General features: G+C 40.4%; 2 protein-coding genes across 2 annotated transcripts in view; one reads left to right on the plus strand and one right to left on the minus strand.

The window, feature by feature from the left end:
- Positions 1-6,045, minus strand: part of WDR72 (WD repeat domain 72) — a 214,804-nt gene extending 208,759 nt beyond the window's left edge. Inside the window, exon 1 of the mRNA XM_054042143.1 lies at positions 5,785-6,045. The gene's annotated coding sequence lies outside the window, so the exon portion shown is untranslated. The remainder of the gene's footprint in view (positions 1-5,784) is intronic.
- Positions 6,046-6,305: 260 nt separating this feature from the next.
- Positions 6,306-23,243, plus strand: part of LOC128844690 (protein unc-13 homolog A-like) — a 75,631-nt gene continuing 58,693 nt past the window's right edge. Inside the window, exons 1-3 of the mRNA XM_054042621.1 lie at positions 6,306-6,426; positions 10,915-10,944; positions 14,793-14,892. Of these exons, the coding sequence (XP_053898596.1) occupies positions 6,405-6,426; positions 10,915-10,944; positions 14,793-14,892 (152 nt within the window). The 5' untranslated portion in view covers positions 6,306-6,404. The remainder of the gene's footprint in view (positions 6,427-10,914; positions 10,945-14,792; positions 14,893-23,243) is intronic.

A 23,243-nucleotide genomic window follows, 5' to 3' on the forward strand; every position in this document is an offset into this window, starting at 1 on the left:
TCACAAGCTAAATATGAGTCAACAGTGTAACACTGTTGCAATAAAAGCACATATCATTCTGGGATGTATTAGCAGGAGTGTTCTAAGCAAGACACGAGAAGTAATTCTTCTGCTCTACTCCATGCTGATTAGGCCTCAGCTGAAGTATTGTGTCCAGCCCTGGGTGCCACATTTCAGGAAAGATGTGGACAAATCGGAGAAAGTCCAGAAAAGAGCAACAAAAATGATTAAAGGTCTAGAAAACATGACCTATGAGGGAAGATTGAAAAAATTGGGTTTGTTTAATCTGGAGATGAGAAGACTGAGGGGAGACATGATAACAGTTTTCATGCATGTAAAAGGTTGTTACAAGGAGGAGGGAGAAGAATTGTTCTCCTTAACCTCTGAGGATAGGACAAGAAGCAATGGGCTTAAATTACAGGAAGGACAGTTTAGATTGGATTTAGGAAAAACTTCCTGGGAGGGCAGTTAAGCACTGGAATAAATTGTTTAGGGAGGTTGTGGAATCTCCCTCATTGGAGATTTTTAAGAGCAGATAAGACAAATGCCTGTCAGGGATGGTCTAGATCAGTGTTTCCCAAACTTGGGACGCCGCTTGTGTAGGGAAAGCCCCTGGCGGGCCAGGCCAGTTTGTTTACCTATTTGTTTACAAGCGGCGTCCCAAGTTTGGGAAACACTGGTCTAGATAATACCTTGAGTGCAGGGGACTGGACTAGATGATCTCTCAAGGCCCCTTCCAGTCCTATGATTCTATAAAAATTATGGGGCAAATTAATCCTTTGAGTAACCCACTAATACCAGTTAAGATAATGGTGTGAGAAATTGGTTGGATGGTTTGGTAAAAACTTATTTTAGTATTTCTTATCCTGGTGATTTTGTATTTGTTTGGGGTCTAAAACACTATTAAATATATCTTTAATTAAAATAGCATATTTTTGTATAGTTGATGATTAATAAAAGGTAATGAATATGTCATTTTTAAGAAAGATCCCTTCTCTGTTTTATATTGATAGAACAATTCGGAATATTTTGCGTGCAGCTGACTATTTTGATATAGTAGATATGAGATAAATTCTGTGTACATACTTAAAATGGATAAGCTGCTACTTTGCATTTGCCATTATGATATTTGTGGAATCCAGGACACGTTGCCAATTATCCAGAGCCAAAGTTGTACCTATATTTTGGAGGCAAAGACTGAGCTGATTTAATTAGTAGTTCTTCTCTGTAATATTGCTCACCAGTTTCTCAGAGTCAGAAATCAGCTGATTGATTTTCTGTATGTCCTGTCGCTTTGAAGATGTATCTCCTGATAGCACATTTTGTTACTGAGTTCATTATTTCCATCTTTTATCACTTGTAGAGTCTCCTGAAAATTATAGTATACATCTGGGGAATGCAGAATCCATATTTCCAGGAGATAGTGATGGACTAGCTGCCAATGCTGACCTTGCCCATTTTGCTGGGTTTACTTCCTTCTCATTAGCTTTTGCTAAATGTTTTATTTATTAATTATTATTATTTATTCATTCTGATACTGCTGGGTATCTTTAAAGTTTTCAGCATGAAGACCGAGTCAAGCTAAAGCAGTCCCACAATCAGGGGCGGTCCTAGACTAGCTGCCAGCAACTGGCACCCTAGGCGAACCATGCAATCGGCACCCCCACCCCCAAACCCCAAGGTCAGATCTAGGCCAAGAGTTTTGGTAAACTGGGAAACATTTTGCCCCTTTTTTCTTTTTAATGTTTTTAAGTGGTTTTTTTTTAAACAGAGGCTTAATTATTCGGTTTGTCCATCCATCTGTCTGTCCAACCACGGAACAGACCGTGCACGGGAATTGAAATAATGACATCTTCGTTATTTTATTTGTATTTTTTTCATCTTTTTCATTTTTTTATTTGATTTTTTCCCTCATATTTGGTGCCCCATTTAACTTGGCACCCTAGGCGACCTCCTAGTTTGCCTATATGGACAGGCCTCCCCTGCCCACAATGAATGAAGAACTCTCTACTGCTCAAAGCCTGCTCTTTGCTGCACTGCAGGAGCAGGGCTAAAAACCAGAGATTGTGTCTTTTATATGTGTTGGGAGGCCACTTGCATATTGAACCATCCGTTATTTAAGAGATGCTGGTCAAAGTTGGTGGGACCAAAATTTGGTTACATTGTATTGCTTGTGTTGACTTGTTATGTCCATGTAATTCTTTCTTTTGTTTGGAACTGAGTATTTTTTATATATTATGATAAAAAGCTACATTAAAAAGCAAAGATTGAATATGGGATTTCCAAAAACAAATTTGCTCATAAGAAATGAATCATTAGGAGTTGGGGGAAAAGTAATCACTAGAAATGATATTTTATTAATATGCAGAGATAGAAAAGTATAGGAAGCAATGAAATTTTCCCCAACACCTGCACTCTCTGTTTTTAATTTGAATGCTGCTACAAACATTTTTTTCCAGAGAGAAATTTCTTCACATTCTGTTCACTGTAACTTTGAAGCCTTCAAGTCATCAGCAACTTTACTGTATTTTCATTTCCTTCTGAGAGTTGAGAAGTTATCTTTCACATGTTTTTGTGACCGTATTCAAATGTGCTTTGCTTCCTTGTTCACCACACAATAAGTTATATTCAAAACATGTATTCATATGTTTTGATGTGCATACTTTTCTTATTACCAGTATCCTGTAAAATAAATATTTCCTGCTAAGAACAATACATGGCTTTAAAGCCAAATAGATCATCAGACTGAAACTACTTTGTTGATGAATTCACAGTCAGTCATGTTGTTGCACTGGTGAGGAATGCAATTTTCAATGTATATACTATGTAAATCTGCTTATGGGCCAGCTTCTCAGCTGCTGTAAATCGATGTAGCTCCACTGAAGTGAAAGGAGCAGCTCTCATTTATATCAGCTGAGGATCTGGCACATTTACAATAAATATTTGAACACAAGTTTTTGGTAAGCTGGTCTTCAGACAGTCAGGTACTGGTGTAGGTCCACATACTTAGAAATATAATTACACCTAGTCACTGCCTTGTACTGTGGTACCTTAGATGAGGTATAAAAAAAAAAAAGAACAATTCCCCCTGTTTGTTTTGGGTAAAAATGCAAGGCAAATAATTCCCCTTCCTCTGGCAAGTGAGAAGCATATTGAGTAATTATCCTTTCTGGTCGATGATCTGATCCCTTGTCTTCAAAGTGCATGTTGTGAGTGTTCTTTGCCAACATAGGAAAAATCTGGGTTCTCTCTATCAGATTATGTCCCATACCCCCAAATCACCCCTTATTCCCTTCTTTCTCATCCGCTCCATATTGGCTCTCCCGGCTGACTACAAAGCCATCTTGTCCTCATCATGCAGCAACCTCTTGCCTCCATTCCAAAGTCCTCTACACAGCTCCCTTCCAACAGTAATCATGTCCTTTTCCTAGGCCCAAAGGAGAGCTACCTTGAATGATCCCTTGGAATATGCGTTAATTATACTAAACAATCTGTTCCACCTTGCATTTAGCTGTGATGCTCCGAGTACCTTTCCCAGACCTGAAGAAGAGCTTTGTGTGACTCGAAAGCTTGTCTCTCTCACCAACAGAAGTTGGTACAATAAAAGATATTACCTCCCTACCTTATTACTCTAATAACCTGGGACCAACACAGCTACAATTACACTGCATACAGCTACAATAGTAATTTATAGCCTCATAGTGAAGTAAAGAGATTGCAGGGCTGCTATAGCTCTGTCAGCCTAAATATTCAAGTAATTGTATTTAAGGAAGAAGAGGATTTTTTCCTTATACATTATCCAGCAAAAGTTCACTTCTTAACTGGAAATGGTGTCTGGTTTATGATGGTTCTTTGTGTTTTTTCCTGATTAGTCACTTATAAGAAGTCATTGTCTGAAAATTTAAAAGGCAAACAGTTTCCGTGACGGAGCTATTCTTTAAAAATATTGTGTGAGAGTAAAAAAAGTTTGGACTTTTGCAAAAGCAGACATATGTATTGAATTTGTGTCACAAAAAATGAAAGACATAGCAGAGTGTCAATAGAACACAAAGCAGGTTCTATGACAGATTCCACGATGCAATATATCATTTTATAGCCTTTTTCATGTAAGTATCCAAGGATACAACTACATTGTATTACTGCCATGTTGGTAATCAAGCTCTGAGAATGCCATTTTAAATTTTCTGATTTTTCAGGATTACTAAGGAACTATGTTTTCAAATATATTTTAATGTGTTTGTACCGCAGCTAGCATAGTGTCCCCTGTGGTGGACATGAAGCTGATATGTAATAATTTAGGAATACTGTATGTGACCTGGTTATTGGAATGTTTACTGTATACACATGTTGGTTTAGTGAATAGCAGGGCTTTTGGAAAAACAGGTAGATAATGGCTCCAGATAAAACACTCCCTAGTAAACAAGTCAGAAAGTTAAGAGACAATACCTAAGCTATAAATTGTGAAGAATCTGATTCCTTAACAGCCAACTTACACAACTGTTTTGCCAAGGCTGGGAACAAACAGATCAAAAGGACCCTAATCAATTAAAAGTCTCTCTGTCCAGAGGACAGGCAGTTATCAGGAACTGTTTGTGGGGAACAGGCAGACACAAGCAGGAGCAGTGGCTGGTACACAGGGTACTGTAGCATGGGACCCATTTTCAGAGTGGGAGAAATGTAGATTTGGGTTGACCAAAACATTTAGGCAAATTCACATTAAATTTGCAAATTGTTTTGGTCAGGGGAAAAAACCAAAATCAAAACAAATTCCGAACAATTGAAAGGTTTCATGTTTCAATTTTTCAGTTTGAAATAACTTTTTGTTTCAAATTTCACTTTAGTTTGATTCATTTAGTTGCACAGCTCTATTACACATCATGCAATGGATATATTCTTATGTTGAGTCACTAAATTATTTGACACAAGTTCAAGTTAAAAGAAGAACAGGAGTACTTGTGGCACCTTAGAGACTAACAAATTTATTAGAGCATAAGCTTTCGTGGACTACAGCCCACTTCTTCGGATGCATCCGAAGAAGTGGGCTGTAGTCCACGAAAGCTTATGCTCTAATAAATTTGTTAGTCTCTAAGGTGCCACAAGTACTCCTGTTCTTCTTTTTGCGGATACAGACTAACACGGCTGTTACTCTGAAAGTTCAAGTTAAGGGCCTGCTTCTCAACTGATGTAAATTAGCATAGCTCCACTGGTTTCAGAGGAGCTATGCCAGATAAGAATCTGGCCCTGAATATTCTAGGCTGCTGTGAAAAACTTTTTCAAAATAAAATCCACAAGTGAAAAATACCAACAGATATTGATCCAGCACAAACAATACCACCAGGAGAGTATATTAGCTATAGCTTCATCATACTGTATGATAGTGTGATCCAAAAACAACTTAAGTAATAAAGACTTACCTAATGAGGGGGGAAAAATAACAAAAACAAAAAGCCAAGGACATACAAGATTCTGGAGTAGGACCAGAGATCTCCATGAAATTGTGATATGAATATCATTGAATGGGAGACATGGATTATGAAAAAAACCAGAAGAAAAAATGTGACAGATTTATGGAATGAAATCTGCAAGATTCAATCTCTCCCGATTAAAACTAAAAATGACAGTGTGCTGCAAGAATGGGCAAAAACACTACAGTTTACAATCACATTTTTATAAAGTTTTGAACCCTCATGGTGGAATACTATTATATTTTTATAAACTAATATGCTATATCCTTTTAGAATAGCAAAGGGAGACAATGGATTTTGAGAAGACCACTAAACTCACCTTGTTTTTCCATGTGATTGCATAGGCATTCCTTTGTGCTGTACTCTAGAAAAACAAGCCCGGCCACCTGATTTAGCATGGCATAGACTGTAGCAAAAGTAGGGTTTTCTATGCGAAGATCTATCTAGATTATATAAACTGTTTTAACCATCCCATCTTCCACCTCAAATGCTTTTTACTTGTTAAAATCAAAGTTTAAATATTCTGCAAAGTAACTGAACTAAAACATGTCATCTCATCTCACACTGCATTTGTATTATTCCTGGCAAAGATGACACCCAGAACTGTCTTTAGGCTAAAGGCAGCTGTATACAACAAATGGAGCATGGAGGGTGAGGAAACAGCTGTAATCTCTCTCTACTCCATTCCCATCTCCTAGACTGTATATACAGAGAGGAAGGATTTGGGATTGGTCTTTAAACCCATTGGTCAAATGGCTGGCTTTGGTCCAGGTGAAACATGAGAGGAAGCTGAGGGAAGAAGGAAACACAGGGACACACACACTTTCTCTCCATCCTCCCTTTCTCTGTAACAGTGATCATCAAAGCAGGAATAAACCTCATCCTGTTGTAGTTGTGGTTTGATTTTTTATTTGTTATTCTTTAAAATAATCTGCTGGAATGGACCTTCTTTGTGTAAAAGGTAAGTGTTTAATAACCAGATCATTCATCAGAGTAGGAAGCTTTTTGTAGGCACTTGCTAAGTACATTTTTGTGAAGCCTAGATGTGCACTGCTTATTAAAGAGAATGGGAATGTTTGTTGCATAGCTTCCCCATGAGACGGGCTCCAAGCATCTGTAAATTCTACAAAGTTTTTAAGCACTTGCAGGCTGGTTGAACGGCTGCTTTGATTGGGCTCTGCTCCAGGATTTGCATGTGGCCACATTGCAACAGTTTGATACCATCTCCCCCTGAGGCCTGAGAATGAAAATTTTCACTGAGTTTGAGAACCGATGGGGATGCTCAGGTTGTTGAACAGAGCGGTATTGCCAGTGTAGTCCAACTTGGGAGGTGGTTTTGGGCTGCAGGGAAAAAAGGATGGAAGAGAAGGGGAAAGAGAAGAGATGTGGGAAAATGTAGAGATGAGAGTGGTGGGAAAATGTAGAGTTTAGAGTGGTAGGTGAGGGAAGCAGAACAGAATGCATTGGTGGGTTAGAGGGGTCTTCAGCAGAGAGTCCTGATATTTTATTCTTATTTATTGACAATTACCTTCTGCAGTGACAGATTCCAATCGTGAAATATATGGCTATGTACTAATGCATGTGTAGCACAAGTTTTACTTTTACATGGTGGTAGTGGCAGCTGTTTTGTGCCCATTAAATCTGTCTCTTCGTAGATTGGATTGGTGGGGAAAGTTTAGAACTCTCTTCCTGTTTTTAAAATCTAATTTTTAGTAAACTTTAATAGACATATTTGAGTTAGAAATGATGACACGGTGAGACTTCAACAAGTGTGACTTCTATATGAGCAGCGCTGCTGATAGTCCTGGGGTTTTCTTGATCAATGGAAGTGACAAGAAAGCAGATCTATTGCAAGTCAGACCCTAATATGTATGTTTTCTAGTTGGTAAAGGCTAGATATCATCTTTCCCCACAGACATATAAATACCTATTTACAGCCCACATCTTTAGATGGCAATGGGAGCTATTTTGATTATGCAAAGCCTGTGAGCTTTTTTGAGTGATTATTATCCATAGATGTTCTTGAGATAGACACCGGACTCAGAACCCACAGTTGATGGATGTCACACCTTACTCACTATTTCTCTGACCTTGCTTCACGTTATGTCCATCTGCTAAATAGTTGAAGTGGTCACTTACACAATACTATGGCCATGTCTATAGAGCATAGGTATTAATATAAATTGAATATTAAATAGGATTGTGTCACATAGCAAGAAGAGTCCGCTGGCCACAAGCTGTAGAAGGGGTACTGTCACCTCCCAAGCACCCCTTGAGAGGTGAGTGTGACCGTGCTGTGACCCATGTCAGTTTCCCATCCTGAAAGAGGTAACAATGAGGTCACTCAAACACCCTGATCAAGGATTTTTCAGGGAACATAAGATGAGTATGCACAGCACCCTCTACTGGTGCTGCATGCTCTCTTTTTCACAGCTGCCAGCTCCGGTTGCTGGGGCAAAGATGGAATGAAGCCACCGCCTTCCTCTTTCTCCATTCAGACAGAACTCCCTGGACTCCCCAGAGCGCAGGATTGCATATGGGGAGGATAGCACAGTTGGGAGGAAAATTTCCTTGTCCACTCTGCCCCAGGCACAGTATAGACCATAGTGACCCAGTACAGTTGACATTCTAAGGCCCAGGGTTTCAGCCACAATATGACATGTAGAATATGCTGCTTTTTCCACCTGACTCTTCTTTCCCTGACCATAGTAATGTTTCGTTGGGACTCTGAGGAGGGAGAATTTACATGTCTTTGGAATACAGTCTTCTTTTTCAACTGCAGAGACAGGAAGCATTAAATGCTAATGGAATCTTACAGCTCTTGTTTCAGCTTCTCATCCTTTCTGACACAGAGTCATTCAAGTTTCATGGCATTTGTCTCCCTTCAGTCTGCACTCAAACTTCAGAGAAACTTCACCTTCTGTCTCTGTTTCCAGACCATACTCATTTTTAATTCCACCTCCTCACAAAAACGAAATATTGGTCCAGAGACTTAGGGAGGAGTATGTAACAGCCTTGTGTATCCTTATGCATATTACAAACATGGCATCTTGCCAATGCAATTAACTGATGGGTGGGGAAGACAATCAAAAAATCTTGACTCTTTCTAGCCTGTACGCCTTTTAACATGTAAACATACACTTTATTCTCCACAGACTTGGTCCCTATGGGCTTCTATCATACCGGCTTACATTATTGACAGAAATCAGGTTCTTGCTTTCTGCTCCTAATACCACTGCTAAGGCATCAGAGCTAGGAACTGAATGAGATAGATGCTATTTATCTTTATGCATCATCAACAGAATTATCAAGTATGTGAAGGTGGCAGCTAGACAACCCCCACCCCTCATCTTTTTACTTGTAAACCAAGCACACTTTATCTAGAAATATTTGGGAGAGAATCAGCATGGAATACTACAATTCTTTCTGTACACAGTCACTTTTCATAAGAGAACCTGGCTGAAAGTTTCCTGTAGTAACAATAAGTAGCTTTGGAATGGTGTGGCCAGTAAGGAGAGTGGTCCTTACAGCCAATGCCTCAGTTTATAGGCTACTAAAATCTGAGCTCTCTCTTGGGGTATGGCCAGACTACCCGCTGGATCGGCGGGTAGTGATCGATCTATTGGGGATCGATATATTGCGTCTCATCTAGACGCAATATATCGATCCCCGAACGCACTCCCGTCGACTCCGGAACTCCACTAGGGCGAGCGGCAGTAGCAGAGTCGACAGGGGAGCCACGGCCGTCGATCCCACGCCGTGAGGATGGAAGGTAAGTCGAAATAAGATACGTCAACTTCAACTACGCTATTCCCGCAGCTGAAGCTGCGTATCTTACATCGACCTCCTGTCCCCAGTGTAGACCGGTTTTGACAAAATCAGAACTCAACCTGGTAGAAACATGGCCAGTGATGCTGGAGGTAACATCCCCTGTAGTGATGAATAAGTCCTATTGCATTTATCAGAAAGATAGTCTAATGGTTAGGACGCTATCCTGGGACTTGAGAAACCTAGGTTCAATTGCATGCTACGCCCCAGAGTCTGTGTAGCCTTGGGTAAGTCTCACTTTGGGTAGGTCTACACTGCAATGTAAGCCCAGGGTTAGTAGAACCCTGGCCTGTTAATCTAGGGCTTGAGTGTCTACATGTATTTATATCCTCAGGCTAAGAATTGTTAAACACTGAGTCCCAACCTGAGGCTCCAGTGTCTATACTACTTTATGCAGACCCAAGTCCAACCACCCACATCCAAGACTTCCTAATGCCCTCCCAAAATGTTGCTGCATTAGCACTTTGTTCATGGTACAGCATGGGAAAACTTGACTATCCAGATAACAAAAAAATTCAGCCTGTAGGATTATGGGATATATTGTCAAACTCCCAGAGGAAGAGTCCAAGTGGGGCTACATCTACATTGCAAAGCAATAGGGCTTGAACCCTGGATCCTGGCTTGACTCCGGCTCAGACCCATATATCATGTTTATAAACAATAAATGTACAGCGGTAGCCAAGCAATTTTGGCTTCTGTTCATGTCACAAGCTATTCTCGCTGAAATGGTGCCTATTTTTAGCTGTAATGAGAAAATTATCCTTGGAGTTTTATTAATTTCACAGCAGTGTGGCTTTGCCACATATGAGCTGTTTCTAAAAATGTCATGCTGTAAACGACATCCTATTAAAATATCTAATTTATTTTAAAAGGAAGCACAGCAGCATTTTTATAAAATCTTAGTGGTCCAAATGTTGATTCTTAACTCCATAGGATTGTACGCAACCATCTTATTTGGGGGTGGGGATTCATCCTCGTATTTACACCCTCCAATGGCCTTCAGTCAATCTCAGCCAGTATCATTATTGGTATGCCAATGAGAGCTCACCACCATGCTGCTCTGCTGAGTTCCCCTGACATACAGTAGTTGTCATAGATGGTAATTGGAAAGAAGTAGGCGGTATAATCTTTATGCTGCTATGGAAAACCTAACATGGCATTTCATGACTTCCAGTTAAAATTTTAGCTCCAGAGCCAGTAAGGTGTATGGATCTTTCAAAGGCTGGTGGTGTTTGAAATAAATTATTACTAAAGTCAGTTGTTTAGCATAGTTTATTATGTCATTAAATCAATGCTTGTTATGTTGTATTTATATACCAGGTATTTACTTAGGACAATTTTTTTATCTTTCCTCGAGATATTTAGAGATCTTATCCTCTTGACAAAAATGTGGACAACATTGTGATACAAGATTGCTCTGATTATGTAATTTATCTTACATTATGATATATTAATACAGATACTACTTTGATATAGAGCTCATTTGCATCTTTGAATGATGAATAATTTTTTGAGAGACTGAAATTTCTTAGTTTTTAAAAGAATATTTACAGCTAAGAATCTTCTAAAAGTATTATAGGATTAATATAGTTACATGTATTTCTGTTTTTATTTTTAATAGTGAAAAAAGGAAGGTTGAATGGAGCTGCTGGTAAGTTTGACTTCCCATACTCTAAATTTAGATAAGCATCTTTCTTTTTCTTTTAAGAGCAAATATGCATTGTGCTAAAGTAAATCTGTTTAAGCTAGAAATAGTGGTAGGTTCTCAATCTATCCAGGGTAAAAGAAATAAGGACATGCAAGTTTGCTATGCAAATTTTTCTACTATTTACAAGGAGAGAAATGAATCACAGCACTTTCCAAACAAGATTAAAGTCCATAATATGACACAACATTTACTAATGTTATTTTCTACCATACTAATGCCTGAAGTGTATATTTGCATGGGAAAAAGCAGCCAGAAGGTCCTGAGACAAATGAAACCATTGTGATGGTGGAGGGGATATTGGTGGTGCAGGGTTTGCAGCTTCTTCAAAGGTGGGCAGGAACTATGCCTGAATGTGCCCATTGAGGACAATGGAGAAGTATGGATGGGAGCAGAAGCCCCATAGATCTGTAGCTGGCTGGTTCAGATGGCAGCACTAACCCATGACCTAGAGCAAAATCTGACTGCCTGGGATTGTTTTCAGTCAGCCTCCAGGGTCAAGAGCTGGACATTGGCTAGAGAGGCAAGACCAGACTCACGCAGACACAAACATTTCAGTGATCTGTGTAGTCAAATGCAGATTAAAACCTGAGTAAGGACTTAAAGATTTGGCATAACAATAAAATAAAATAAAATGATACATTACCTTTAACTTGGGGCACTCCAGGACATTCTTAGGAAACAATGTATGCCCTCTTGCATACAAGAATGAATAGTACTTGACAATAGACTAGGACATTGCCACTTGTATCAGTTATTTTGAGCGTACCTCTGGCCTTGTACACCACTTGCATATTTAGTGAATAAGCAGATATTCAGTCTCCAAAGTGTACCTCATTTTTTTGTGGTGCATAAATTAATTCCCTGCTAGGTACCTCTGAAGACAGCTTAATTCCATAACATCTTTGGAATTCAATGAACAGCCTGTTGTTAAAACTGAGGTTCTTGAAGTAAACTAATTCTGTGTAATTATTAGTTCTCTAGAAAAGCTCATCTATAAATCGATAAATGTAGTAAAATATGGCAGTCCTGACTAATGCCGCCCTGTGGTAACCCTTGTAAATTGTTTTAAATTACTTGGATTAAAGAAAGGTGAAAGTTGAGGTCATTTGAACTACCATTTTTAAGCCACAGAAGTCTCAGAATATGATTATCATTTAACTCATTGAAAAGCACAGTCATTATTAGTTACATCCGCATTTCTGAAGTGTAGAACATGGTAACATTTCTTTTCGCCGTCATAATGCATAATGCTGTCACATAAAATGATTGCACAAGAGCCAGCAAATGTTATGTTTCATCTGTGCTCTAATTTACAATAATGCTTACAATTATAGCACTGCTTGATGTAAATTAAATAAAACATTTAAATTGACCTTTGAATGTTATTTAGCACTAGCTATTATCAAAGTTAACAGTGATACAGACTGAAAGATATATTCAGAGATAAAGGCCCAGAGTTTCCATTCTTGAGGAACTGCAGAAGAGGTGCCTATATGTGGGAGTTAGAGGTGGTCTTAAGCTATTCCACTCCTGCCAGTCCTCTCCTTCATGTAAGTTAGAGCAGCTGTAAGGTTATTCTGTCTTGTGTTGGCTGGCCATAGCTCCACTGGGCCATTACAATAGTTAGGGATGAGCTAGGCAAAGGGATGACCCAATAGTGCTCCCTTTCCCCCAACTATGGACCCTGAATTGGACAGAAAGGGAGGTGACATAGAAAGTACTATGGCAGATTTGGGCTACCAAAGATTCCAATCTTCAAGTGGCTAGTTAACTGGATTTTACCACTGCTTTTCACCACCAGGGTATACCAGTGAATGTGGCTCAGAATCTGCATTGTTATAATTTAAGGGCTTTGTGTATGTCTCTGTGTGTACATGGAGGCATGTGGTGAAAGACGTATTGCAAATGTCTCTTTCTCTGAAGTTTTCTTAAGTTAGTCCGAAGTTGGTCCAATAAAAGATATTACCTCACTCATCTTGTCTCTCTTTTTCAAAAGTAACTGGTGAGATTTCAGGGAGAGAGAGAGATGGGGGAGAAACACTGTGAGGACATTCAAATACAGAGAAGAGACACTGAGGTCTTAAGCAAAGGAGTCAATTAAGGAGAAGCAGCTGCTTGAACAGGGCAGATGACAGAGCTGTAGTAAGAGAAGAAAAAATGATAGTTCAACAAGTCAAGATTTTCTTCAGAGGCACTCAGCTATGTGGGAAAAGGTGCTGGGGAAGCAACAGAAATGTGAGCCAGGTTTGAATACTGGTGAGATAGACTTCAGTGTGAGAGGGGAGTGAAGCCATCAAATGTGGATGAAAGCTTGGAGTTAAAGTTGGATTTAACAGAGATTCTTAAATACATATTTTTAAAGGTTAATTTGCCTGTCTAATTGCTCTGTTTCTCATCCATTGTGGCTGCATTTGCAAATTGCACTGAATATTTGAAAAGATGTTAGTTTTAATGTTGGATGAAAGGTATTTATGTTTTTGATATTTGTTTTTTGGAGATAGAAGATTAGATTTTTGATGGTGGTGTTCAAAATCACTAGAATTAGGCAACTGATCCAGGAAGCAGCCTCAGTCCCTGGGGGGGTGGGGAGGGGAAACAGCACCATGTGCTGCTCTTGCTGCTCCTCCAGGTATCTCCTCCAAAGCTCCCATTGGCTGCGGTTCCCAATTCCCGGGCCAATGAGAGCTGCAAGAGCACGGAGCCCTCTACTCGCCTCCCACCCCCCTGCCCGGGGCTGCAGGGACATACAGTAGTTCAGCTGCTTCAGGGAGCGGCGACACGGGGTAGGCGGGGGGGTGCGCAGGGAGCTTGGCGGGCCGCATGAAAGAACCCCACAGGCCGCATGTTTAAGACCCCTAGTTTAGAGCCAACTTTGCATCCTCCCACAAGAGCAGCACCAAATTCTGCTGTGATGCAACTGAGGACTGAGCCAAAAGCATCTTACCATTTATTGGAAGGGACAACTTTGCTTCCACATTTAGATTTACATTGGTGCCTATTTTTGTACTTCTGTGATTTCATTCCATTCATTGCAATGTAGACAGTCATATAATGTAACTTAACGTGATTTGGAAATATCTCAAAGTTACATTTACTCTAATATGCATAATGTGGGGCAGATTTTCAGATGTGGCCTCCACTTTTGCACATGCAAACATGCATGTACAACTTATTTACTCATTGATTTCAATGGGAGCTAGGAACCTAAATACCTTTGAGGAGCTGGGCTTTTCTCATGATGTTTTGTAGCTACTGCCACCTAAACAAGGAAGGCTTCTCCTTCTGTAAATAATGCACCACTTTTGTACACACCTAACTATTAGAGAACTAACTACTTCCTATCGAATATGCTCCTGCTAGAAAAACAATTTATGAAAATTTTATAAGGTGGCCACCAGACCTCAATCCATACCTCTAGCTGCTTTAGGAATGTTTTGTTTTAACTTATTTTGCTACACAGAGAGCCATATTTTCAGAATATGCAAAAATAAACAAACAAACAAATACTGTGGCTGCGAGTCTCATTGCTTTGATCAACTGACTTGGACTTGAGGGCCCTCACTACAGAGCTAAACATAGCAGCATAAATGTTCGCACTCAGGCTACAGCCTTGGCTCTGAAACCTGGTGAGGGAGGGTGGGTCTCAGAGCCCAGGCTCCAACAAAGTGGGAAAGTCTACACTGCTATTCTTAGCCCCATAGTGTGAACCCCACGAGCCCGAGTCAATGCACCCAGCTCCTAGCACAAAACAATGAAACATGTAGTTAATTTGTTTGTTGTTTCTGTTTCAGACACATTTAACACCTATGTTGTTTTAAAAGTCCAAAATCTAAAAAGCACCACAATAAACAGAAAAGGAAGCGAACCTTGCTGGGAACAAGACTTTATGTTGTAAGTAACAGAGATTTCTTGTCAATTAGTTTGCATTGTGTCATAGCTATGTTTATACAACTGAAAATTGATAATGAACTCTATGACCAAACACAGCCAGGAGCTCCAGGGAAGGGAAAATCTAGCTCAGGGAGAATGTGAGCTAGCCTCCTGGCCTCAGGACCCAGAACAACAGAAGTCAGTGGTGTGGGCTGTTCTGCCAGAATACAGATCAAGGGGAGGAGAAGCCTTTGTGATCCAGTTTCATTAAGCTTATTTTAGCCCCAGTGAATAGGGAGCTCTAGGATGGGAGACAGGATTCAAGTAGACACAACTTGTTATTTTCCATTCCATACTCCTGCTTGCCAGTTAGATATGCCCAACATATTATTTTAACTGATCGTTGAGATTATCTTTTAATTGCTGACATATTAGACCCTGTATCTTGTTCCTCCTTTCTCTCTCCAAATCCTGCCCACTGCCATCTCCCTTGCTTGAGCCATCTTCTCCTCTTTCCACCCCACCTCTCCGCCCTCTCATCACCCCTGTTTTACTCATGAGCTTCATTGGCTCCCCACAGCTAGATGGGCACAGGCACATATTCTGCCTCACCTCAGCTCATTCTTACAGATGCTGTTCTCAACTGGGATTTTCAAAAGAGCCTAAGGACGTTAGCTATCTGGCTCCCATTGAATTCCTGTGTGGTTTGGGTGCTTAACGCCCTTAGGTTCCTCATCTCCACTTTTTCCTCTGCATCCTTGCTTCTGATGACATCTGGTCATATCCTCATATGCACCATCACATCTTGCTGCCTTCTCCTCTCATCACAGCAATATCAGTTTTACTCCTAGCAACTAGGATTAGTGGAAAATTTTCAGTGTTAATTTTTCAGATAGAAAATTCACGCAAAGAAATTTTGGGGAAAAGTATTTGCTTTCCTCAAAAATGATTGATTTTTTTTTTAAATCTAAAAACCTTTAACCAAAATTTCTTTTTTTTTGCCAAAATGTTTTGGGCTCAGTTACCAAAAGAAAAAAAAAGTCTTCAGGTTCTCAGTTTTTTGACAAAAAGTTGGTATTCTCAGTGGAAACTCCCACCCCAATCATTTTCCAGCCAGTTCTACTAACAACCTTATCCCCTTTCTGTCTTTTCCTGCTAAGTCTCAAAGAAATAAACTCCATGATCTCTTTATTTTATGCTCCCTTAAGCTCCTCCCCCCAAAAAAACTTTTCATTTTTGAAATTTTAATTTAATTTAGCATTTTCAGGATTTCACAAATTTGACTTGTTTTTTTAAAATAACAACAATAGTCTAAGATCATTGTTTCAATTTAAGAATCTTAATGTTTCTGGGCCCGATTCTCATTCACACCAAGTCCAGCTTACACCACGCTGCCAGTGTAAAAGGGTCTTTAAATGTGTGCAAGGTACATTTCCATCTTCTTTAAGGCTCCTTTGTACTGCTAGAGTTGCCCTACTTTAAACCAGGATCAGGTTTTCTGTCTGCAAATTGTAGTAAAGTTGTCATGTCTTGGTGCAGTACTTTCATTGGTATATAATACTGTGTTAGAGGATTTTTATGATATTTACTAATCTAGACATACTAGTTTTACTAAAAATGTACATCTCTACCTCGATATAACGCTGTCCTCAGGAGCCAAAAAATCTTACTGCGTTATAGGTGAAACTGTGTTATATCGAACTTGCTTCAATCCACCAGAGTGCGCAGCCCTGCCTCCCCGGAGAACTGCTTTACCGCATTATATCCGAATTCATGTTATATTGGGTCGCGTTATGTCGAGGTAGAGGTGTATTACTCCTTTTGGCGTGAGAAAGTAAGTATGGTGTATAAGGAAAAATAGACATTAAATTTCAGCATTGGCCCCTCTCCATTGTCCATAATGCAGAAGCTACCTTAAAAAATATGTCTCTCTGCTATTTATACAGGAGGAGAGCTGTTTATGGCCTAAGTCTTCTAACTTTCCTATAACAGTTGTTGAAAATTCAATTCTTAGTGAATTTGTGTTAGCTGCTGTAAAAACCTTTTGCTTTCAGTCACATTGTGTCTTTGTCGCATGGCAAAGAAACTACAGTTGCAGTGGTAAATTAACCATTTAGTAAGAAACATCACTGGCGAATTGCACTAGATGCAAGGAAATGTGTTATTTAGGCTGCAGTTTAAATCTGACAGAAGGATACAAAAACACCTTTCTAGCAGCAAAGAAAATAAACAGTTTGCCCTGTGATAAGTAAAGCTCATTAGCTAAAAGTTAGAGGAAATTTCTTCTGAGCCTGCTGTGGCTCCATCTGCTGCTCACTGACGCATACAACGGAGCAGCCTTTTAAAATGCCCTATAAATAGACACTTACAAATACATTTATACAGAGTCATGTTCTAGTCCATTTCTTTAAGTGCTCGTTCTCTTCAGATGTATCACAAGGAGCAAAAACCAGTACACAATGAGTCAACAAGTTTGCTTCTTTTAACGTACACAGCAGTTCAAGCCTTCAGCATATGGCTCTGCCTTTTGATTGCCAATGCAACATTAACATCATCATAGCACTGAGGAAATGAAAGGCAGGATTTTGCTACTGGGCCAGCTCTTCACACCCGTGTAAAGTGAGAATCAGAATAGAAATATAACACAGCCATTTTGGACAGGTGTTAGTGACCACACAATGTGTAAGGCAGCGAAATATCAGGCCATGACTCTTCAGGTAACCCAAATGCATACAGTTTGTAAACTGCTTGTGCAATGCAGCATGCAGCATAACCCAAACTGGGGTTATATTTTTTTCATATTTAATACACAAATCAGGTGAACCACCCTTTGTTGCTTCGGTAGTTTTTTCTTTTTACACGTAAATGTGAATTCACAGGATTTCACTGAGATTGACTGAAATAATTTATTATTTAATCTCAGGATTTATTCCTGTTTGATTTAATGTGTCAGATAAACATTAGAAATAAATAAATAAATAATAAATAATTGTGTCTGATGAAGTCGGCATTCACCCACGAAAGCTTATGCTCCAATACTTCTGTTAGTCTTAAAGGTGCCACAGGACCCTCTGTTGCTTTTTATTAGAAATAAAAGTATCATCACTCATACCAGCAGCAGCACAGTTATAACAGTAATAACAAACAATGTAACATATTGTTTGTTATTACTAACACTTAAGAAAATAGTTCATAGCTGTTAGTGGTCTAAATATACAAGATGGCAAGATGTGCCATCATGAAATAACTTGTATTTCTCTCTAGGGCTTTATTGTATTGATTTTGTATCAGAGGTAAACCATATGGCAATACCTAAATGTAGTTATGAATTCCCAAGGCAGAAGTGCATGATAAAGATTTGGTACAAACATTTCTATATTTAAAACAACAAATAATAAAATACACATACAATCCATAGGTAGAAAAAAAAAGTCCTAATCCAAAGCCCATTGAAGTCAAGGGAAATCCTTCTACTATGACAGTCTGTCACCTCTAGTCAGGTATGACAGTTTAGAAAACCTGTCCTAGCTTTTCCTTTATACAGTGAAGGCAAGTGATAGGGTCAGTATATATTGGGGCTGGTCCCCCTTACTCCCAGGTGTCTGAGAGGGAAAGGGGCAGCACTCCCCAATACCCATGTTAATCGTCTACAGATGCTGCTCTCTGATAGAATGGGGGTAACCACCTGAGCCAGTGTTGGAAACTCTCATGATTTCATAGACATTGGGCCATAACTGCCAAACATGCATTGGGTGGGGGAGGGAGAAGTTTAAACATCAACAAAGAGAATAAAACCATGTCTAGTCTTTAAAAAGATCTTCCGAGTTTTGCAGTCTGAATCATTCTTTTTTAATTTCTGGAGTTGGTATTGCTGCTTAGCCCTCCCCTGTTAAAAAAACAGAGTCGGTGTGTCACAGAATAGGTGGCCTCTGAGGGTATAAAGCACCCAGTCTATCTGGATTCTCCTTAGCAGAGCCTGTCACACCTGTGACTAGTTAATGACGTAGGTGGCTGAATGGCAGTAAACTGCACTTAATAAAGGGTTATGAGGACTGCTTAGTCAGGAAGCTAGAACACACAGAGGTAGCTCCTGAGGAGAGGGACTTTTGGGGGGAGCTGGTTAGAAAACTCACCAGAAAAGGGGACCTAGGAAAGATGCTACTGAAGACATCTGGTTCCAAAAGGTCGAAGAGTGGTAAAGCCCTAGGAAAGGTCCCAGCAAAAGGACCTTACCAGACAGCAGCAAAGTGTTTAGGTAACTGGGGAACTATGTGCTGGTCCAGAGAAGGAACCCTTCCCCAGGTGATGGCAGGAGGTCTGACTCCAGAAAAGGGTCCTGGGTTGAGAGGGCCTTACTAGTGAAGAGCCTGGATAGAGAAGAAGGAGGGAGTTACATGGGGGGCAGACTAACTAAGAAAGACCCCTCTAAGTGAAGGCATGTTTGCATACTGTGTTCAGCTTTTCATTAAAGACCCCTGAAGGGGCACTAGTTACTATATAAAAGCCTCACTGAATTTACTGATAGCACATAAGGTGAAATTGAGGCAGGGACCCAACTATGGGTTCACACTGGGCTCCAGGAATGAGTGCTTGCCATTACAGTGTCATAACCCATCTAGCATCAGGCTCTGACACTACCTCGCTTTCCTCTTCTTGGGGTTCTCAAACACCCAGATGCTTGTAAATCATAATACCTTTTTTGTGTGGTGGGGGCTGATGTACTAAAAAAATCACATTTCAAATGCCAGCATAATTCAAAACAAGTCTTTCCACAACTCTACAGTTTCTTCACCACTTGCTGGACTCAACATTTCTCTTCCAAACTGGGGTTCTGGTGTCTCCTTGAGCCTTTTCCTTCTTAAATCTGCCCTTTACTGCAGGTAACTCCAGACAGCCCTTTCATCTGATATAAATTGTTACTGTGTGTTAGCCTTTCATCCAGGAAGCAGGTGATCTACAGGTTATCATCTCATAACACAAGAACTAGGGGTCACCAAATGAAATTAATAGGCAGCAGGTTTAAAACAAACAAAAGGAAGTATTTTTTCACACAATGCACAGTCAACCTATGGAACTCCTTGCCAGAGGAAGTTGTGAAGACCAAGACTACAACAAGGTTCAAAAAAGAACTAGATAAGTTCATGGAGGACAGGTCCATCAATGGCTATTAGCCAGGATGGGCAGGAATGGTGTCCCTAGCCTCTGTTTGCCAGAAGCTGGGAATGGGCAACAAGGAATTGGTCACTTGATGATTACCTGTTCTGTTCATTCCCTCTGGGGCACCTGGCATTGGCCACTGTCGAAAGACAGGATACTAGGTGTGACCAGGATCCTAGTGGGGGCCAGCTGTGGTCACTCAATTAGGGTGAACTGCAAAGAATGGAGCAGCGAAACCCAAAAAGCTCGTGGCTATTCCAATACTTATGGAACCCTTCTGCCCATCTGAGTTGGCAGCAACAAGGGCCGGGTTCAGTATCTAGGGGTTCTGTTTCAATAACGCAATTCAAAACCGGCTTGAGCCCCCACCTAGTGACCAGGGACAATTACATACCACCCCCTGGGTGCCTCTAAGAGGCAATACTTCCCCTCTCGCAAGCACGGAGTCTGAGTGCAGCAGAAAATGTTTAATAACACGAGGTAAACGACATCAGCATTAAATTGGGAAAACACCACAAACAGGATTCATAACACAATCCATGAGCAAAAGACCCACCCCCAAAGTCCCAAAAGTCCAAACCCCCAAAAGTCTCTTGAGTCCAGCAACACAAGAATCATCCAAAAGTCTCTGTCCCTGGTCAGTGCAGCCCCAGAGTTCAAAAGTTTATCTGCAGAGTCTTACCCCCACCCCCAGCCTGGGTGGAAATAAGGGGGGAAGGAGAAAGGGGTATGTGGGGTATTAAGGGGCACCTTACGTTGTCTGAGGCCGACTGCCCCGCCTCTCCATGGGGTTCTGCTGCAGCCTTCACCACGAGCTGCTCCACTTCACCAGCCGCTCTGCTCCTCCAGCTGTCCCATGAGCCATTCCAGCCATCCCACAAACTGCTCCCCTCCGCTCCACTCATCATCCCGTGGGCCACACCAACCGTCCCGCAAACTGCAACGCTCTGCCAGCCACTTAGCAATAAATCTTCAGGCTCCCCCACTAGTTAACACAGCACTCAGTGATTTCAGCTTGTAGTAAGGGAGCCCCAGTGCTGGTGCACCATTGGCCTAAAATGAATTCAGTATAGCAGCCTGTAACTAGACTCTTAATAGAATCAAAATTAGCTCTGCTATTCAACACTAGAGAGAGAGAAAATGGTGCAATTGATGTTTCAGACCCTCAAGAGAGAGCCATACCACCAGGTACGAATACCTGTCCCCAACCTCTCTCAATTCACTGGGTTATGGAACCCATGTCCCTTGTCTAGCGAGTGCTACTTAGGTGATGGTGAGACCATCTGTCATAAAACAGTTTCATTGCCCTTGATTCACATAATCAGGGTAACAATACTTTATTACTCCTGCCCCAATAACAGAGAAACTGGGGATCCCACAGCAGCCAGAGTGACCATTTTGGGCTGCCGTGGGCTCATGCTAGGCAGGGTGGGTGTCCCTATGCAAACAAGATCAGCCCCTGAAGTTCTTTTCCACACTCGCCATAATTCACCAACAGATGTCAGGGTAGAGCTCATCCTGATTCTGCTTACACTTAGATTTACCAAGCCAGCATAAAACAGCTTCCTTATTACCTTATTGGTTACTCAGAAGTCCAAACAACATAGTTCCCTTAAAGTGATCCAGCCTCAGGCCTCCATCCAGATGCCCATGTTAAATATGATGAAAATTTCTGTAAATCTTATTTCATCAAATAAAAGAAAAGGTTCTACTAATCCCAAAGGATTGGACACATTACCTCCCAGGTTAACAAATGTTTCAGATCTTACCCAAATAGACGCTACAGCCAATTCTGATTAACGAAACTAAAATTTATTTAAAAAAAAAAGGGAGAGATTATGGTTAAAAGATCAATGTACATACAGACATGAGTTCAATTCATTTAGGTGCAGATTCATAGCAGAGATGGTGAGCTTTGTAGTTGCAAAGAGTTCTTTCAGAAATAGTTCATAGGTTATAGTCCAATGTCCAAATATCATATTCAGGGCCTACCAGCATAACCGGGACCTCAGTCTTGTGACTCCAACTTCCCCTGATGAAGCCTAAGCAGATCTGAGATGACAGAATCAGGACCCAAGGATCTTTTATACAATTTCATGTCTTTTGTCCTCAGGGAACAAAAGGTAATTAGGATGACTTTAAAGGAGGTCCATCACCGGTACTTAGTTATAGAATTAAAATAAGGCCATTTGGTTGTTCCTCCACCATTCACACTACATTTCAAAGAGACATGAATACCGAGATATCCCATGTTTACAATTCATTTAAATATCAGAATATAGGATAGACAGGGACTGTTGATTACATTGTTGACCCTACTCATACATAAGTAAATACACAAAAACACAAACATTATCTCCCCACGTGTCTTTTGAGGGTTACTTATTTTGCAGGATGTTTAACCCTTTCTAGCCTTGCATCATAATAGGCTAGATGGACCTTCGGTCTGACCCAGTATGGCGGTTCTTAGCCCTGGCCTCAAACCCATCTCCTAGGAGTCAAATATCTGAGCACAGGTGGAATTAAGGCCATAATCCTTAAAGGCCAGCTCACTTTCTGACACCATGATGCAGGTGTAGCTTTACCAGCAGCTATGCAAAATCTCTGCTATGATCACTTCTGCATTTCAGAAAGTTTTATTTATTTTTATCCTTGTGTTTTGTGATTACTAAATACCTGGGCTGATTAATTATTCATGTATGTATGGTTCTCTTGTAAGGAATCTGTTGCCAGTGTCTTGTCAAGTACCCCCCCAAAAAGTCACAGATGGAGCTAACCCAAAAGATCCTCCTCCTCACCCCAATGATAATGGGACAATTGGGCTCTAACCAGACCCCTCATATAACTAAAGGGTAATGTTTTCAGATTTACTCCTCGGTAACCTAGGAACTGTTAGTTTCTAATCACAGATTTGTTTACAAATAGCTTTTTCAATTTGGACGAGAGCCCAGCTTGGCCCTTTCAATCTGTTTCTCTAGCTATGTCTCAGGGATGCTATCAAGTTGAAAAGTTAGATTTTTGTGAAGCACTACAGTGCTGTTACCTACCAATATTTAAAAATAGTAAATAACTAGAATATGGGTTGTAAGGAGGCTTAGAATTAAGTTACTGTACAAGTGTGTAATTGAGCAGGTATTTCCTTAGATCAGGGTAGGCAACCTATGGCATGCGTGCCAAAGACGGCATGCGAGCTGATTTTCAGTGGCACTCACACT

This window comes from Malaclemys terrapin, chromosome 10 (assembly GCF_027887155.1).
Source record: "Malaclemys terrapin pileata isolate rMalTer1 chromosome 10, rMalTer1.hap1, whole genome shotgun sequence".
NCBI classification, from domain to species: domain Eukaryota; kingdom Metazoa; phylum Chordata; order Testudines; family Emydidae; genus Malaclemys; species Malaclemys terrapin.